This window comes from Oncorhynchus keta, unplaced genomic scaffold (assembly GCF_023373465.1).
Source record: "Oncorhynchus keta strain PuntledgeMale-10-30-2019 unplaced genomic scaffold, Oket_V2 Un_scaffold_21293_pilon_pilon, whole genome shotgun sequence".
NCBI lineage: Eukaryota > Metazoa > Chordata > Actinopteri > Salmoniformes > Salmonidae > Oncorhynchus > Oncorhynchus keta.
The window spans coordinates 503,530-523,810 of NW_026290862.1; the positions used below are offsets into that span (position 1 = coordinate 503,530).

At 43.9% G+C, this 20,281-nt stretch overlaps 1 protein-coding gene across 1 annotated transcript in view; it reads left to right on the plus strand.

The window, feature by feature from the left end:
• The window catches only part of LOC127928092 (ciliary neurotrophic factor receptor subunit alpha-like), a 361,996-nt gene extending 342,804 nt beyond the window's left edge, over positions 1 to 19,192 (plus strand). Inside the window, exons 6-8 of the mRNA XM_052515085.1 lie at positions 6,149 to 6,338; positions 10,334 to 10,466; positions 14,260 to 19,192. Of these exons, the coding sequence (XP_052371045.1) occupies positions 6,149 to 6,338; positions 10,334 to 10,466; position 14,260 (324 nt within the window). The 3' untranslated portion in view covers positions 14,261 to 19,192. The remainder of the gene's footprint in view (positions 1 to 6,148; positions 6,339 to 10,333; positions 10,467 to 14,259) is intronic.
• The last annotated feature ends 1,089 nt before the right edge of the window (positions 19,193 to 20,281 follow it).

Consider the following 20,281-nt stretch of genomic DNA (forward strand, 5'->3'; position numbering starts at 1 on the left):
GGCAGAGTATAGGGAGTTTAGGTAGAGTGTAGGGAGTCGAGGCAGAGTATAGGGAGTTGAGGCAGAGTATAGGGAGTTGAGGCAGAGTATAGGGAGTTGAGGCAGAGTATAGGGAGTTGAGGCAGAGTATAGGGAGTTGAGGCAGAGTATAGGGAGTTGAGGCAGAGTATAGGGAGTTGAGGCAGAGTATAGGGAGTTGAGGCAGAGTATAGGGAGTTGAGGCAGAGTATAGGGAGTTGAGGCAGAGTATAGGGAGTTGAGGCAGAGTATAGGGAGTTGAGGCAGAGTATAGGGAGTTGAGGCAGAGTATAGGGAGTTGAGGTAGAGTTTAGGGAGTCGAGGCAGAGTATAGGGAGTTGAGGCAGAGTATAGGGAGTTGAGGTAGAGTTTAGGGAGTCGAGGCAGAGTATAGGGAGTTGAGGCAGAGTATAGGGAGTTTAGGTAGAGTATAGTTAGTTTAGGTAGAGTATAGGGAGTTTAGGTAGAGTATAGTTAGTTTAGGTAGAGTATAGTTAGTTTAGGTAGAGCAGAGGTAGTTATATATACTGGTATTGTCTCTGTGGTTATAATTTTATGGTGTTTTATATAGTATTGTCTCTATGATTATAATCAAGTTATGTAATGTATTGTATATATGGTTATAATGAAGGTATATATAGTATTGTCTCTATGGTTATAAGGATATGGTGTTATATATAGTATTATATCTGTGGTTAGATTAAAGGGTGATAGATATGGTGGATATGAAACGGGCCTATGGTTAGAAGTAGTGTACAATACTGTAAAGGCATTTGGGATGCAGGCATGGATGAATTGAAATGAAAGCCCTCTCTCTTTTTGGCTCTGGGACTGCCAGTCTCAGGGGATGTGAGCAACACTCACGACCAATTACGAAGAAGACAGTTCCATTAAAATGTAAATGTAGGAGCCAAACAAAGCTGTATTTGATCATTATTCTCCATTCACCAAAGTATTGGGGGGTATCTCTGAGAGGACTTGGGGGTGTTGGGGGGTATCTCTGAGAGGACACAGGGGGTGTTGGGGGGTATCTCTGAGTGGACACAGGGGTGTTGGGGGTATCTCTGAGAGGACACAGAGGGTGTTGGGGGTATCTCTGAGAGGACACAGGGGTGTTGGGGGTATCTCTGAGAGGACACAGGGGTGTTGGTGGTATCTCTGAGAGGACACAGGGGTGTTGGGGGTATCTTTGAGAGGACACAGAGGGTGTTGGGGGTATCTCTGAGAGGACACAGGGGGTGTTGGGGGTATCTCTGAGAGGACACAGGGGTGTTGGGGGTATCTCTGAGAGGACACAGGGGTGTTGGGGGTATCTCTGAGAGGACACAGAGGGTGTTGGGGGTATCTCTGAGAGGACACAGGGGTGTTGGGGGTATCTCTGAGAGGACACAGGGGTGTTGGGGGTATCTCTGAGAGGACTTGGGGGTATCTCTGAGAGGACACAGGGGTGTTGGGGGTATCTCTGAGAGGACTTAGGGTATCTCTAAGAGGACACAGGGGGTGTTGGGGGTATCTCTGAGAGGACACAGAGGGTGTTGGGGGTATCTCTGAGAGGACACAGGGGTGTTGGGGGTATCTCTGAGAGGACACAGGGGGTGTTGGGGGTATCTCTGAGAGGACACAGGGGTGTTGGGGGTATCTCTGAGAGGACTTGGGGGTATCTCTGAGAGGACACAGGGGTGTTGGGGGTATCTCTGAGAGGACTTGGGGGTATCTCTAAGAGGACACAGGGGTGTTGGGGGTATCTCTGAGAGGACACAGGGGGTGTTGGGGGGTATCTCTGAGAGGACTTGGGGGTATCTCTAAGAGGACACAGGGGGTGTTGGGGGTATCTCTGAGAGGACACAGGGGGTGTTGGGGGTATCTCTGAGAGGACACAGGGGGTGTTGGGGGGTATCTCTGAGAGGACACAGGGGGTGTTGGGGGGTATCTCTGAGAGGACACAGGGGGTGTTGGGGGTATCTCTGAGAGGACACAGGGGGTGTTGGGGGTATCTCTGAGAGGACACAGGGGGTGTTGGGGGGTATCTCTGAGAGGACACAGGGGGTGTTGGGGGTATCTCTGAGAGGACACAGGGGGTGTTGGGGGTATCTCTGAGAGGACACAGGGGTGTTGGGGGTATCTCTGAGAGGACACAGGGGGTGTTGGGGGTATCTCTGAGAGGACACAGGGGGTGTTGGGGGTATCTCTGAGAGGACACAGGGGGTGTTGGGGGGTATCTCTGAGTGGACTTGGGGGTATCTCTAAGAGGACACAGGGGAGTTGGGGGTATCTCTGAGAGGACACAGAGGATCTCAGGGTGGGGGTGGGGGTATCTCTGAGAGGACACAGGGGTTGGTGTCTCTGAGAGGACACAGGGGTGTGTATCTCTGAGAGGACACAGGGTGTTGGGGGTATCTCTGAGAGGACACAGGGGTGTTGGGGGTATCTCTGAGAGGACACAGGGGGTGTTGGGGGGTATCTCTGAGAGGACACAGGGGTGTTGGGGTGTATCTCTGAGAGGACACAGGGGTGTTGGGTGTATCTCTGAGAGGACACAGAGGATCTCTGAGAGGACACAGGGGTGTTGGGGGTATCTCTGAGAGGACACAGGGGGTGTTGCGGGTATCTCTGAGAGGACACAGGGGGTGTTGGGGGTATCTCTGAGAGGACACAGAGGGTGTTGGGGGGTATCTCTAAGAGGACACAGGGGGTGTTGGGGGGTATCTCTGAGAGGACACAGGGGGTGTTGGGGGTATCTCTGAGAGGACACAGGGGATGTTGGGGGGTGTCTCTGAGAGGGCACATGGATGTAAGACAATGTTGTTCTCTGAAGAGCTTTCTCTCAGCGAAATAGGAGCTTTCTCAAAGTAATAGGACCTTTCCCTCGGTGTAATAGGAGCTTTTTCAATGTAACAAGAGCTTTCTTTCAGTGTTATGGGAGCTTTCTCAATGTAACAAGAGCTTTCTCTCAGTGTTATAAAAGCTTTCTCAATGTAGTTGGAGATTTCTCAATATAATATGAGCTTTCTCAGTGTTAAAGGAGCTTTTTCTCAGTGTAATAGGAGCTTTCTCTCAGTGTAATAGGAGCTTTCTCTCAGTGGTATAGGAGCTTTCTCTCAGTTTACAAAGAGCTTTCTCTCAGTGTAATAGTATCTGTCTCTCATTGTACAATTAGCGTTCTCTCCATAAAATAGGAGCTTTCTCAAAATTAAAGGAGCTTTCTCTCAGTGTTATATGAGCTTTCTCAAAGCAATGGGAGCTTTCTCTCAGTGTAATAGGAGCTTTCTCAATTTAATAGGAACTCTCTCTCAGTGTTATAGGAGCTTTCTCTTAGTGTTATATGAGCTTTCTCTCAGAGTAATAGGAGCTTTCTCTAAGTTTACAAAGAGCTTTCTCTCAGTGTAATAGTTTGTCTCTCAGTGTACAATTAGCTTTCTCTCCGTAAAATAGGAGCTTTCAATCTTCGTTGTAGGAGATTTCTCATTGTGATAGGAATTTTCTCAGTGTTAAAGGGGCTTTCTCTCATTGCGATAGGAGCTTTCTCAATGTAATAGGAGCTTTCTCAATTTAATAGGAGCTTTCTCTCAATGTAGTAGTAGCTTTCTCTCAGTGTAATAGGAGCTTTCTATCAGTGTAATAGGAGCTTTCTCTAAGTGTTACAGGAGCTTTCGCTCAGTGTTATAGGAGCTTTCTTTCAGTGTTATAGGAGTGTTCTCTCAGTGTAATAGGAGCTTTCTCTGAGTGTTATAGGAGCTTTCTCTCGGTGTAATAGGAGCTTTCTTCAAGTGTAATAGGAGCTTTCACTCGGTGTTGTAGGAGCTTTCTCTCGGTGTAATAGGAACAATCTCTCAGTGTAATAGGAGCTTTCTCTCAGTGTAATAGGAACTTTCTCTCAGTGTAATAGGAGCTTTCTATCAGTGTAATAGGAGCTTTCTATCAGTGTAATAGGAGCTTTCTCTAAGTGTTACAGGAGCTTTCGCTCAGTGTTATAGGAGTGTTCTCTCAGTGTAATCAAATCAAATCAAATCAAATGTATTTATATAGCCCTTCGTACATCAGCTGATATCTCAAAGTGCTGTACAGAAACCCAGCCTAAAACCCCAAACAGCAAACAATGCAGGTGTAAAAGCACGGTGGCTAGGAAAAACTCCCTAGAAAGGCCAAAACCTAGGAAGAAACCTAGAGAGAAACCAGGCTATGTGGGGTGGCCAGTCCTCTTCTGGCTGTGCCGGGTAGAGATTATAACAGAACATGACCAAGATGTTCAAATGTTCATAAATGACCAGCATGGTCGAATAATAATAAGGCAGAACAGTTGAAACTGGAGCAGCAGCACAGTCAGGTGGACTGGGGACAGCAAGGAGCCATCATGTCAGGTAGTCCTGGGGCACGGTCCTAGGGCTCAGGTCCTCCGAGAGAGAGAAAGAAAGAGAGAATTAGAGAGAGCATATGTGGGGTGGCCAGTCCTCTTCTGGCTGTGCCGGGTGGAGATTATAACAGAACGTGGCCAAGATGTTCAAATGTCAGCATGGTTGAATAATAGTAAGGCAGAACAGTTGAAACTGGAGCAGCAGCATGGCCAGGTGGACTGGGGACAGCAAGGAGTCATCATGTCAGGTAGTCCTGGGACATGGTCCTAGGGCCCAGGCCAGTTGAAACTGGAGCAGCAGCATGGCCAGGTGGACTGGGGACAGCAAGGAGTCATCATGTCAGGTAATCCTGGGGCATGGTCCTAGGGCTCAGGTCCTCCGAGAGAGAGAAAGAAAGAGGGAAGGAGAGAATTAGAGAATGCACACTTAGATTCACACAGGACACCGAATAGGACAGGAGAAGTACTCCAGATATAACAAACTGACCCTAGCCCCCGACACATAAACTACTGCAGCATAAATACTGGAGGCTGAGACAGGAGAGGTCAGGAGACACTGTGGCCCCATCCGAGGACACCGCCGGACAGGGCCAAACAGGAAGGATATAACCCCACCCACTTTGCCAAAGCACAGCCCCCACACCACTAGAGGATATCTTCAACCACTTCAAGGAGCTTTCTCTGAGTGTTATAGGAGCTTTCTCTCAGTGTAATAGGAGCTTTCTTCAAGTGTAATAGGAGCTTTCACTCGGTGTTGTAGGAGCTTTCTCTCGGTGTAATAGGAACAATCTCTCAGTGTAATAGGAGCTTTCTCTCAGTGTAATAGGAGCTTTCTCTCAGTGTAATAAGAACAATCTCTCAGTGTAATAGGAGCTTTCTTCAAGTGTAATAGGAGCTTTCACTCGGTGTTGTAGGAGCTTTCTCTCGGTGTAATAGGAACAATCTCTCAGTGTAATAGGAGCTTTCTTCAAGTGTAATAGGAGCTTTCACTCGGTGTTGTAGGAGCTCTCTCTCCGTGTAATAGGAACAATTTCTCAGTGTAATAGGAGCTTTCTCTCAGTGTAATAGGAGCTTTCTCTCAGTGTAATAAGAACAATCTCTCAGTGTAATAGGAGCTTTCTTCAAGTGTAATAGGAGCTTTCTCTCAATGTAGTAGTAGCTTTCTCTCAGTGTTATAGGATCTTTCTCTCAGTGTAATAGGAGCTTTCTCTCAGTGTAATAGGAGCTTTCTATCAGTGTAATAGGAGCTTTCTCTAAGTGTTACAGGAGCTTTCGCTCAGTGTTATAGGAGCTTTCTTTCAGTGTTATAGGAGTGTTCTCTCAGTGTAATAGGAGCTTTCTCTGAGTGTTATAGGAGCTTTCTTCAAGTGTAATAGGAGCTTTCACTCGGTGTTGTAGGAGCTTTTTCAATGCAATATGAGCTTTTTCTCATTGTAATAGGAGCTTTCTCTCAGTGTACTAGGAGCTTTCTCTCAGTGTTATAGAAGCTTTTTCAATGCAATAGGAGCTTTTTCTCATTGTAATAGGAGCTTTCTCTCAGTGTAAAATGAGCTTTGAAAAAGGGTTATCACAGACAGTGATCACTGGATTGTCTAAAGGAAGTGACACCCCAGTAGACAATGAGAGGTACTGTAGATTCTCTCTGATAAACTAGATGCTTTTAATTAAAGGTCATCCATTTTGGTGCTTCTCTCTGATTGGTGTGTTTCAGGTGGAGTTGTCAGACAGTACGGCCCACACCATAACGGATGGTGCTTCTCTCTGATTGGTGTATTTCAGGTGGAGTTGTCAGACAGTACGGCCCACACCATAACGGATGCGTACGCAGGGAAGGAGTACATCATCCAGGTGGCGGCTAAGGACATGGAGATCGGCACCTGGAGTGACTGGAGCGTTGCGGTGCACGCCACCCCCTGGATTGATGAACCCAAACAGATCCCCTCCACCACCGAGCAGGAACCACTCCTCGGTACGTACCTGAAGCCTAACCCCAAACCTAACCCCAACCCTGACCCCAACCCTAACCCCAAACCTAACCCCAACCCTGACCCCAACCCTAACCCCAAACCTAACCCAAACCCCAACAGATCCCCTCCACCATTGAGCAGGAACCACTCCTCGGTACGTACCTGAAGCCTAACCCCAACCCTGACCCCGACCCTGACCCCCCAACCATAACCCCAACCCTAACCCCAACCCTGACCCCAACCCTAACCCCAACCCTAGCCCCAACCCTGACCCCAACCCTGACCCCAACCCTAACCCCAACCCTGACCCCAACCCTGACCCCCCCAACCCTGACCCCAACCCTAACCCCAACCCTAACCCCAACCCTGACCCCAACCCTGACCCCAACCCTAACCCCAACCCTAACCCCAACCCTAACCCCAACCCTGACCCCAACCCTAACCCCAACCCTAACCCCAACCCTAACCCCAACCCTGACCCCAACCCTAACCCCAACCCTGACCCCAACCCTAACCCCAACCCTAACCCCAACCCTAACCCCAACCCTGACCCCAACCCTAACCCTAACCCAAACAGATCCCCTCGACCACAGAGCAGGAGACCCTCCTCGGTACCTACTCAATGCTAACCCTAACCCCTGACCCCTAACCCTACATCTACCCTAACATTAACCCTAAGTGCAGTACATTTGACCAGGATCCATAGGGCCAGTGACAGGTGCAGACAGAGACCCGGTAGAGACAGAGACAGGTGCAGAGAGAGACAGGTGCAGAGAGAGACAGGTGCAGAGAGAGACAGGTACGGAGAGAAACAGGTTCAGACTCCATTCCAAAGTGTCTTAAATCAGCTGCACTGTCCAATTTACAGTAGCTATTACTGTGAAAAAATGCCATAGTATTGTTTGAGGTGAGCTCCTAACAACAAAACACTTTTTCCAATGCGATAGATTTCATAAATTCACCTCTGAAGGTGAAATGTGTAATTACATTCTTAAATCTTGCTCTGATTTATAATCCAAAGCGTCCCAGAGATAAGATGAAGTGTCGTTCTGTTAGATAAAATAATTGTTCATGTCCTAAAAAGGTCCATATAGCATGATAGCATGATCGATGTTGTATTTCCATTCAATTTGCAAAGAAAGGGATCTGTGGAAATATCACCCTAAATGTTGTTTGAATGAGTCAAATCACATTCGTATCTATTCCTCAGAGATCCTCGAAGGTAACAAGACTCCACTATTTCATTAGGGGTTTAGTATATCCTATAGAACACCATATTTGGTCAGAGAGTGACGCCTTCATGGCACGCCGATGACGCGGGCGGCCATCTCTTGAACAACAGTATCTTTGTCAAATGAGCACCAATCGGGTCAAACAAAACTAGCTAGATAGCAAATGAGCTGGGCTTTACGGGAGTATTCGGAAACCATGTATATATCGTAAAATGTAGGTACTAATGACGATTTTCTTGCAGACAAATTGAATATGAATGCGACTGTCTTTTTCACGATTTGCCCAAATGTACCTTGGTGACATCACACTAAAAGTATTGAGAATCAGTTATACTCCAAGTTATCCACCTGATATTTTGCACATACACTGCTGCCATCGTGTGGATACTATCAGAATTACAACCAGAGTGATGGCTATAACTTTCTCTTCCATTTCGAGGATGGCAGTAAGAAAACACTGTTTTTTTTGGTGTATTTTCTTCTAGCAGATCTATTTTGTTATATTCTCCTACATTCAGTTCACATTTCCACAAACTTCAAAGTGTTTCAAATGGTATCAATAATATGCATATCCTTGCTTCAGGGCAGTTAGATTTGGGTATGTCCTTTAGGCTACTGGGTTGATTCTAATGGGATTTTGATATTCTCTAACAATGGAGATCCAGCTCAGTTCTCTACTGCTCCCTGCTGGACATCCGATGTACTGCAACTAACACACACACGTACAGGCACACACCAATACACACACTGTTCACATATACAACGCCAGTCAAAAGTGTGGACACACCTACTCATTCCAGGTTGTTTTTCTTTCATTTTTACTATTTTCTACATCGTAGAATAATAGTGAAGACATCAAAACTATGAAATAAATCATGGAATCATTTAGTAACCAAAAAAAGTGTTAAACAACTCAAAATATACTTTATATTTGAGATTCTATTATTATTTCATTTTTTAATTTTACCTTTCTCATTTCACCTTTCTCACCAAGTTCTCATTTACAACTGTGACCTGGCCAAGATAAAGCAAAGCAGTGTGACAAAAACAACAACACAGAGTTACACATGTGATAAACAAACGTACATTCAATAATACAATAGAAAAATCTAAATACAGTGTGGCAAATGGAGTAAGATTAGGGAGGTAAGGCAATAAATAGGCTATAGTGGCAAAATAATTACGATTTAGCAATAAACTTCTTGATGCACCCGTCCCGTTAGCGGGATCAGTTTCAGAGCGGGATCAGAGCGCCAAATTCAAATTAAATTACTAAAAATATTTCATTTCATGAAATCACAAGTTCAATAAAGCAAAACACAGTTTAGCTTGTTGTTAATCCACCTGGCGTGTCAGATTTCAAAAAAGCTTTTCGGCGAAAGCATAACAATGTAAGAACATCTCTCTCAGTAGACAAAATATTACAAACAGCTAGCAGCCAAGTAGATTGGTCACGAAAGTCAGAAAAGCAATCAAATGAATTGCTATGAATGGTTATGGTCTTTACCGGAGAAAAGTACCAAAGAATGTGCTCTCTTCCACACGCTTGGAAACACTACAGCCAGAATGGAGCCACCTAGAAAAAACTTCAATTTCTGTCAAATTTATCCAAACACCAACATGAAACTCTTCTTATACACTGTTGACATCTAGTGGAAGCCCTAGGAACTGCAATCTGGGAGGATTTTGCCTATAATAAAAGTGACAGCCATTTTTTTTTGGGGGGGGGGGTGGTTTGTCCTCGGGGTTTCGCCTGCCATATCAGTTCTGTTATACTCACATACATTATTATAACAGTTTTAGAAACGTGTGTGTTTTCTATCCAAATCTATGCATATCCTAGCTTCTAGGCCTGAGTAGCAGGCAGTTTACTTTGGGCACGCTTTTAATCCGGACATGAAAAATACTGCCCCCTATCCAAGAGAGGTTAAGGATCAGGGTCCTGCTAGCGGGACAACTTCCAGGGAAACTGCAGGGCTTCACAATTCATATCAATTCTAATATTTATATTAGATGTTAAACACGTAGGTACATATAAGTGTTTTATATCGGCTGACAGCTTAACTTCTTGTTAATCCAACTGCACTGTCCAATTACCACATTAAAAACAAAATCCACCGGCACAGGTTTTATACATTCACATATAAAGTATTGATGTGTGTGTGTGTGTGTGTGTGTGTGTGTGTGTGTGTGTGTGTGTGTGTGTGTGTGTGTGTGTGTGTGTGTGTGTGTGTGTGTGTGTGTGTGTGTGTGTGTGTGTGTGTGTGTGTGATAATGAAAACAGTATCACAATGCGACCATATCCTTTCCATTGGCACGAATATGACATCACTACAAATTGACTTCCAGTTGGAAGAAATAGAACTTGTGTAAATTCTTGCAGATTACAATTAATTCGGTCTCAGTTGATGACAATATGAACTAGTGAATGTTCATCCGTCCTGCTAGTAACATGTTGACAGGTGTAATGTGACTAGTGAGAAGTCACATGAGAACCACAAAGCCTACATGCTGTACCGAGATAGCCATTTCCCTCGCTTCTACAACGTAGACAGGTTAGGATTCTCAAACCAGCCTACAGCATTCTCTTAGAGGAGGGGCTATAACACAATACATACATGGTCAATTATGTACTGCATTGCTTCAACACTTACAACGTGTTCTGACATGTCCTGGCAGCCATCCTCTGATTGGACCTGTGTGATCGCTGTTCATTTTTATTGGTTGTGTCTCTAACTTTCTGTGTCTTATTGGCTGTCTTCCAGACACCACCCCTTCCGCAGCCCCTCCCTCAGCAGAGCCCCATAGGGCGGGCGTCCCAGTGGGTGGTGCTTCCTCGACCCTCCTCTCACCCCTCCTCTGGTACTCCTGCTATCTGCTGCTCGGGGCCCTAATTTGGTGAGTATACATCCTAACTAATATACATTATACTGCTGTCTGCTGCCAGGGACTCTAATGCTGGACCTCATGTGGTTAAACCAAAACACTTAACATGCGTGTTATGAGATTACTGTGAACCAAACAGAACAGGAGGAAGAGGAGAAGAGAGAGAGAAGAGAGTAGAGAGCGGAGAGATTGGAGAGGAGAGAGAGGAGTGATAGCAACAGGAGAGGAGAGAGGCAAAAGGAAAGAGGAGAGAGGAGAGACATCACCCGGTTAGGAGAGAAGATAGGAAAGAGGGCAGAGAAGAGAAGAGAAAGGAAAGCCGAAAGTAGGGAGAGAGGAGAGGAGAGGAGAGGAGAGGAGAGGAGAGGAGAGGAGAGGAGAGTGTAGAGTGAGAGTGTAGAGTGTAGAGTGTAGAGTGTAGAGTGGAGAGACAGCACCAGGTTAGGAGGAGAGGAGAGTGTAGAGTGTAGAGTGTAGAGTGTAGAGAGGAGAGACAGCACCAGGTTAGGGGAGAGAAGAGAGAGGAGAGGAGAGAGAGAGGAGAGGGAGAGGAGAGGAGAGGAGAGGAGAGGAGAGGAGAGGAGAGGAGAGAGTGTAGAGTGTAGAGTGATAATATAGAGATAGTATGGAGTAGAGTGTAGAGTGTAGAGTGTAGAGTGTAGAGTGGAGAGACAGCACCAGGTTATGAAGGGAGCATATTTTAAAGAGAGATGAACAGAGAGATGTAAGTGTAGAGTGTAGAGTGTAGTAGATTACTAATGTCTGAGGAGAGACAGCACCTGAGGTCCAGGTTACCTGTCTGGGAGAAGAGAGAGGAGAGATGAAAGAGGAGATAGTAAAGGTAGATTACTAACGTAGGACAGAGTGAAGAGGAGATAGTAGAGAGGAGATAGTATGGAGGAGATAGTATGGTTTGTAGAGGAGATAATATAGTGGAGATAATTTGGAGGAGATAGTATAGATTGTAGAGGAGATAATATAGTGGAGATGGAGATAGTATAGAATATGGAGGAGTATAGTATAGAGTATAGACTGTAGAGGAGATAATATAGTGGAGATAGTATGGAGTATAGAGGAGATAGTATAGACTGTAGAGGAGATAATATAGTAGAGATAGTATGGAGGAGATAGTATGGAGTATAGAAGAGAGAGTAGGGCCTCTGTCTGTTGATAACAATAGTGGAGTCTTTATACACAGTCAGTACATAAGTGGTTTATATCAGCAGTCCGTCCTCATTATTATGAAGAAGTTCCTGATGAGTCGCATATTTTAAAGATGAACAGATGAACAGATGAACAGATGCACTATGTGATTGTATGTCTGGTACCTACAGGTAGATTACTAATGTCTGAAGTCCATTCTGACCTGTCTGGTACCTACAGGTAGATTACTAATGTCTGAGGTCCATTCTGACCTGTCTGGTACCTACAGGTAGATTACTAATGTCTGAAGTCCATTCAGGTAGATTACTAATGTCTGTCTGACCTGTACCTACAGGTAGATTACTAATGTCTGACCTGTCTGGTACCTACAGGTAGGTCCATTCTGACCTGTCTGGTACCTACAGGTAGATTACTAATGTCTGAGGTCCATTCTGACCTGTCTGGTACCTACAGGTAGATTACTAATGTCTGAAGTCCATTCTGACCTGTCTGGTACCTACAGGTAGATTACTAATGTCTGAGGTCCATTCTGACCTGTCTGGTGACTACAGGTAGATTACTAATGTCTGGTCCATTCTGACCTGTCCTACAGGTAGATTACTAATGTCTGAAGTCCATTCTGACCTGTCTGGTACCTACAGGTAGATTACTAATGTCTGAAGTCCATTCTGACCTGTCTGGTACCTACAGGTAGATTACTAATGTCTGAGGTCCATTCTGACCTGTCTGGTACCTACAGGTAGATTACTAATGTCTGAGGTCCATTCTGACCTGTCTGGTACCTACAGGTAGATTACTAATGTCTGAGGTCCATTCTGACCTGTCTGGTACCTACAGGTAGATTACTAATGTCTGAGGTCCATTCTGACCTGTCTGGTACCTACAGGTAGATTACTAATGTCTGAGGTCCATTCTGACCTGTCTGGTACCTACAGGTAGATTACTAATGTCTGAAGTCCATTCTGACCTGTCTGGTACCTACAGGTAGATTACTAATGTCTGAGGTCCATTCTGACCTGTTGGTACCTACAGGACTAATGTCTGAGGTCCATTCTGACCTGTCTGGTACCTACAGGTAGATTACTAATGTCTGAAGTCCATTCTGACCTGTCTGGTACCTACAGGTAGATTACTAATGTCTGAAGTCCATTCTGACCTGTCTGGTACCTACAGGTAGATTACTAATGTCTGAAGTCCATTCTGACCTGTCTGGTACCTACAGGTAGATTACTAATGTCTGAAGTCCATTCTGACCTGTCTGGTACCTACAGGTAGATTACTAATGTCTGAAGTCCATTCTGACCTGTCTGGTACCTACAGGTAGATTACCTGTCTGGTACCTAATGTCTGAAGTCCATTCTGACCTGTCTGGTGACTACAGGTAGATTACTAATGTCTGAGGTCCATTCTGACCTGTCTGGTACCTACAGGTAGATTACTAATGTCTGAAGTCCATTCTGACCTGTCTGGTACCTACAGGTAGATTACTAATGTCTGAGGTCCATTCTGACCTGTCTGGTACCTACAGGTAGATTACTAATGTCTGAGGTCCATTCTGACCTGTCTGGTACCTACAGGTAGATTACTAATGTCTGAAGTCCATTCTGACCTGTCTGGTGACTACAGGTAGATTACTAATGTCTGAGGTCCATTCTGACCTGTCTGGTACCTACAGGTAGATTACTAATGTCTGAGGTCCATTCTGACCTGTCTGGTACCTACAGGTAGATTACTAATGTCTGAAGTCCATTCTGACCTGTCTGGTACCTACAGGTAGATTACTAATGTCTGAAGTCCATTCTGACCTGTCTGGTACCTACAGGTAGATTACTAATGTCTGAAGTCCATTCTGGAACACCACTGTTAGTTTGAATCCAAACTTCCAGACAGATTGTTGTTTTCAAGAGATGCTGAAATGATTTCATTGTGTATGCTGTTCCTCAGTTTCTAACTCTGTTTGTTCTCTCTCTCTCTCTCTCCCTCCCTCTCTCTCTCTCTCTCTCTCTCTCTCTCTCTCTCTCTCTCTCTCTCTCTCTCTCTCTCTCTCTCTCTCTCTCTCTCTCTCTCTCTCTCTCTCTCTCTCTCTCTATCCCTCTCTCTCTCTCTGTCACTCCCTCTCTCTCTCTCTCTCTCTCTCCCTCTCTCTCTGTCACTCTCTCTCTCTCTCTGTCACTCTCTCTCTCTCTCTGTCACTCCCCTCTCTCTCTCTGTCTCTCTCTCTGTCTCTGTCTCTCTCTACTCTCTCTCTCTCTGTTACTCTCTCTCTCTATCTCTCTGTCTCTCTCTCTCTCTCTGTCACTCTCTCTCTCTCTGTCACTCCCTCTCTGTTCTCTCTCTTCTCTGTCTGTCACTCTCTCTCTGTCTCTCCCTCTCTCTCTCTCTGTCCTCTCTCTCTCTCTGTCACTCTCTCTCTGTCTCTGTCACTCTCTATCTCTCTCTGTTACTCTCTCTCTCTCTCTGTCACTCTCTCTGTCTCTCTCTCTCTGTCACTATCTCTCTCTGTTCTCTCTCTGTCTCTCTCTCTCTGTTACTCTGTCTCTCTCTCTCTGTCACTCTCTCTCTCTCTATCTCTCTCTCTGTCACTCTCTCTCTCTCTCTCTGTCACTCTCTCTGTCTCTCTCTCTCTCTCTCTCTCTCTCAGATGTAAATGTTTAATTCCTGTGGAAGAAATTAAGGAGAGTCTTCTATTTCTCTGCACATGTTAATGGACATCCTACATTGATCATTTAATTCAAGTTTCACACAACGTTAAGTAGAAAATAAAGAGAGATTATGAAGTCAAAGTTAAAAAGATACAAAAAAAAACAAGCATCAACAACTACTCCAACAACAACAGCAACAACAACAACAACAACAGCAACAACAACAACAACAACAACAACAACAACAACAGGTACTAACAGACAGCAAAGATACAGAGCTACACAGATACAGATATCATTGATTGATTGATTGATTACCACGGACTCCAACACAGAAACAGAACTGTCTCCAGGGAAGCTTTGTGGATCTGAGACTGATGAGACTTCTGCTGGGCAGCACAACAGACTGATTTCATTCTCCATCTTTTATTTTCATTTTGCATTGATTTTTTGTAAACAATTGTATTCATTATCCAGTGATATTTGAGACACTTGTAAAGATCCCAAGATCCTTTCTTTGACATACAGCTAACTCGTCATGCCAAAGACTTGTCTTGGAGAAGTTTTCCCACAATCCTTAGCTTCCTGAAGCCTGTGCCTGTGTAGAAAGGATGGAACCCGGAGTATTTGGTAACTCCAGGAATCTGCATCTGACCGACCGACAAGAAATTTTCACAACAAAACAGAGAACTAACTAACACTTTGGAGAAATCCTGAATAAGCATTCTTTACCTGTTATTGGTTTGTTTTGCGTTCTGCTTCACTCAGTGATCACCAAGAGAGTTTAACTGTAAAAACACTATGGGGTTTTTCCATTGAGGAAATACAGTAGAGATCCATTTATTCAGACCTCTTACACAAGGCTCCATACATTAGGCGTCAGTCCTCCAGAGGAATAACGCTCTGTGTAAAACACATGAGGTTGCCTTTGACATTAAATAGACATTTAATATCACAATTATTATTGTTGTGCTCTGTCATACAGAACCAGTCAACAGTTTGGACACACCTACTCATTCAAGGGTTTTTCTTTATTTTCACCATTTTCTACATTGTACAATAAAAGTGACCACATCATAACTAAGAAATAACACATATGGAATCATGTAGTATCCAAAAAAGTGTTAAACAAATCTAAATATACAGTGCCTACGGAAAGAATTCAGACCCCATCACTTTTCCACATTTGGTTGTGTTACAGCTATATTTTACATCAAATAAATAAAAATCCTCAAAAATCTACACAATACCCCATGATGACATCACAATACCCCATGATGACATCACAATACCCCATGATGACATCACAATATCTCATGATGACATCACAATATCCAATTAAGACAAAGCAAAAACACGTTTTTAGAAATGTTTGCACATTTATTAAATTAAAAAAACATAATACCCCATGATGACATCACAATACCCCATGATGACATCACAATACCCCATGATGACATCACAATACCCCATGATGACATCACAATACCCCATGATGACATCACAATATCCAATTAAGACAAAGCAAAAACAACTTTTTAGAAATGTTTGCACATTTATTAAATAAAAAAACCATAAATGTAATAATAAATAATAATAAACTTTAAAAACAGAAATACCTTATTTACATAAGTATTCAGACCCTTTGCTATGAGATTTGAAATTGAGCTCAAGGTGCATCCTGTTTCCGTTGATCATCCTTGAGATGTTTCTACAACTTGATTGGAGACCACCTGTGTTAAATTCAATTGATTGGACATGATTTGGAAAAGCAACACACCTGTCTATACAAGGTCTCACAGTTGACAGGGCCTGTCAGAGAAAAAACAACAAGACATGAGGTCGAAGGAATTGGCCATAGGGCTCCAAGGCAGCATCCAAGACAGGATTGTGTCGAGGCACAGATCTGGGAAAGGGTACCAAAACATTTCTGCAGCATTGAAGGTCCCCAAGAAGATAGTGGCCTCCATCATTCTTTAATGGAAGAAGTTTGGAACCACCAAGACTCTTCCTAGAGCTGGCCTCCCGGCCAAACTGAGCAATCAAGGGAGACGGGCCTTGGTTCAGGGAGGTGACCAAGAACCCAATGGTCACTCTGACAGACATCCATAGTTCTTCTGTTGAGATGGGAGAACCTTCCAGAAGGACAACCATCTCTGCAGCACTCCACCAATCAGGCCTTTATGGTAGAGTGGCCAGACAGATGCCACTCCTCAGTAAAAGGCACATGACAGCCTGGTTGGAGTTTGCCAAAAGGCACCTAATGTCTCTCAAACCATGAGAAACAAGATGCTCTGGTCTGATGAAACCAATATTGATATTTTTGGCCTGAATACAAATCGTCACGTGAGAGGAAACTTGGCACCATCCCGAAGCATGGTGGTGGCAGCATCATGCTGTGGGGATGTTTTTCAGCAGCAGGGACTGGGATACTAGTCAGGATTTGAGGCAAAGCTGAACGAAGCAAAGTACAGAGATCCTTGATGAAAACCTGTTCCAGAGCGCTCAGTACCTCAGACTGGGGCGAAGGTTCACCTTCCAACAGGGAAATGACCCTAAGAACACAGCCAAGACAGTGCATGAGTGGCTTCGGGACAAGTCTCTGAATGTCCTTGAGTGGCCCAGCCAGAGCCCAGACTTGAACCCAATCGAATATCTCTGGAGAGATCTTAAAATGGCTGTGCAGCGACGCTCCCCATCCAACCTGACATAGCTTGAGAGGATCAGCGAAGAATGGGAGAAACTCCCCACATACAGATGTACCAAGCTTGTAGCATCATACCCAACAAGACTCAAGGTTCTAATCACTGCTAAATGTGTTTCAACAAAGTACTGAGTAAAGGGTCTGAATTCTTATGTAAATGTGATATTTAATTATTTTTTCAATTTAGAAAGCATTTTTTAATACCTGTTTTTGCTTTGTCATATGTGTGAGGATATCTTATTTTTTTAAATACATTTTTGAGTAAGACTCGAACATAACAAAATCTGAAAAAATTCAAGGGGTCCAAAGCCACTGTATTTTCGATTGTAGATTCTTCACATAGCCACCCTTTACCTTGATGACAGCTCTGCACACTCTTGGCATTCTCTCAAACAGCTTCACCTGGAATGTTTTTCCAACAGTCTTGAAGTAGTTCCCACATATACTTAGCACTTGTTGGCTGCTTTTCCTTCACTCTGAGGTCCAACTCATCCCAAACCATCTCAATTGGGTTTGGATTGGGTGATTGTGGAGTCCATGTCATCTGATGCAGCACTTCATCAGTCTCCTTCTTGGTCAAATAGCCCTTACACAGCCTAAAGGTGTGTTGGGTCACTGTCCTGTTGAAACCATTTTTTTTTTGTTCCAGTAAGTGCAAACCAGATGGGATGGCATATTGCTGCAGAATGCTGTGGTAGCCATTCTGGTTAAGTGTGCCTTGAATTCTAAATAAATCACTGACAGTGTCACCAGCAAAGCACCCCCACAGATTCACACCTCCTCTTCCATGCTTCACTGTGGTAACCACACAAAGCACCCCCACAGATTCACACCTCCTCTTCCATGCTTCACTGTGGTAACCACACAAAGCACCCCCACAGATTCACACCTCCTCTTCCATGCTTCACTGTGGTAACCACACATGCAGAGATCATCCGTTCACCAAAAATCTCCAATTTGGACTCATCAGACCAAAGGACAGATTTCCACCGGTCTAATGTCCATTTCCCGTGTTTTTTGGCTCAATCAATTCTCTTCTTCTTATTGGTGTCCTTTAGTAGTGATTTCTTTGCAGTAATTCGACCATGAAGACCTGATTCACGCAGTCTCTGAACAGTGAGTTGCTGAGATGTGTCTGTTACTTGAACTCAGTGAAGCATTTATTTAGGTTACAATCTGAGGTGCAGTTAACTCTAATGAACTTATCCTCTGCAGCAGAGGTAACTCTGGGTCTTCCTTTCCTGTGGTGGTCCACATGAGAACCAGTTTCATCAATGCACTTGATTGTTTTTGCGACTGCACTTGAAGAAACATTTCAAAGTTCTTGAAATGTTCCGCATTCACTGACCTTAATTTCTTAAAGTAATGATGGACTGTCGTTTCTCTTTGCTTATTCGAGCTGTTCTAGCCATAATATGGACGTGGTATTTTACCAAATAGGGCTATCTTCTGTATACCACCCCTACCTTGTCACAACACAACTGATTGGCTCAAAGACATTAAGAAGGAAATAAATTCAACAAATGAACAGGGCACACATGTTAATTGAAATACATTCCAGGTGACTACCTCATGAAGCTGGTTGAGAGAATGCCAAGAGTTTGCAAAGCTGTCAAAAAAGCAAAGGGTGGCTACTTTGAAGAATCTCAAATATAAAATATGTTTTCATTTGTTTAACACTTATTTTTACTACATGATTCCATGTGCTATTTCATCATTTTGATGTCTTTACTATTATTCTACAATCTAGAAAAAAGGAAAAATAAAGAAAACCCCTTGAATGTGCAGGCGTGGCCAAACTGTTGACCGGTTCTGTGTTTATAGGATTTTGGGGCTCTCTTCAAAAGCTGAAGCATTATAGATTTTGCGATAGAAATTTAAAGGTAATTTCCGATTGAGCCAACATGTGCAGCGTTTACCGTTAATGCAGTCTCCGCTAAAGTGGGAACATTGCCTTTAAATGTCAATCAGCCTGTAAAGCTGAAGTTCCGCGATGCGGATTGAATAGAGCCCCAAGTTGTTTTTTTTTTTCAGACATTCAGAAGAATGGCTTAATTCTCCACGATCATATTTTGTAAAAACTATGATATGTATCTTTAAAATGAAAAACATTTATTATTTAATAATGTATGTATTAGCTTTAGATTCTTGTAACCTGTACCTAGGTTATTTTTATAGATATATATACAATGAGAGGTTGTTCATTAAATGTGACCATTTCACAATGAGTAGCATCTCTCTCCGTCATTTATTTCCAGTCGTAACTTCATAACACCATTACTGTGCAACATGTCAGTAAACAGTGATGTTTGAGCGTTAATTACACGACGTTTCCCGCTCTATGATCAGACAGGCAGAGACAGGAGCTCCAGATGCCGATGGGAGACCGTGTGTAAGGTATGGAGCTGACGTTCCTTTTACATAAAGGAGATTTGGCTAAAGAGATGTTTGAGCTAATATCAACGTTCTCCCTCTGTATTTTCAGTCAGACCGGGGGAAGAAGCCGCTCCAGGTGCTGTTGGGAGAGAGAGAGATGAATTTCCCTGTATAACTGTCTCCTAATATTACTTTCTCTGTGTATCATACAAAAGACGGAACACTTGTAAAAGTGCAGGCTGTGTTCATTACATTAGATTGTCCCATCTTTCCAGGTTCATTACTCTCTCCGTCTCTCCAGGTTCATTACTCTCTACAACTCTCCAGGTTCATTACTCTCTCCAGGTTCATTACTCTCTCCAGGTTCATTACTCTCTCCAGGTTCATTACTCTCTCCAGGTTCATTACTCTCTCCTTCTCTCCAGGTTCATTACTCTCTCCTTCTCTCCAGGTTCATTACTCTCTCCAGGTTCATTACTCTCTCATCTCTCCAGGTTCATTACTCTCTACATCTCTCCAGGTTCATTACTCTCTCCATCTCTCCAGGTTCATTACTCTCTCCATCTCTCCAGGTGCATTACTCTCTCCATCTCTCCAGGTTCATTACTCTCTCCATCTCTCCAGGTTCATTACTCTCTCCAGGTTCATTACTCTCTCCATCTCTCCAGGTTCATTACTCTCTCCATCTCTCCAGGTTCATTACTCTCTCCATCTCTCCAGGTTCATTACTCTCTCCATCTCTCCAGGTTCATTACTCTCTCCAGATTCATTACTCTCTCCATCTCTCTGGGTTCATTACTCTCTACATCTCTCCAGGTTCATTACTCTCTACATCTCTCCAGGTTCATTACTCTCTCCATCTCTCCAGGTTCATTACTCTCTCCGTCTCTCCAGGTTCATTACTCTCTACATCTCTCCGGGTTCATTACTCTCTCCATCTC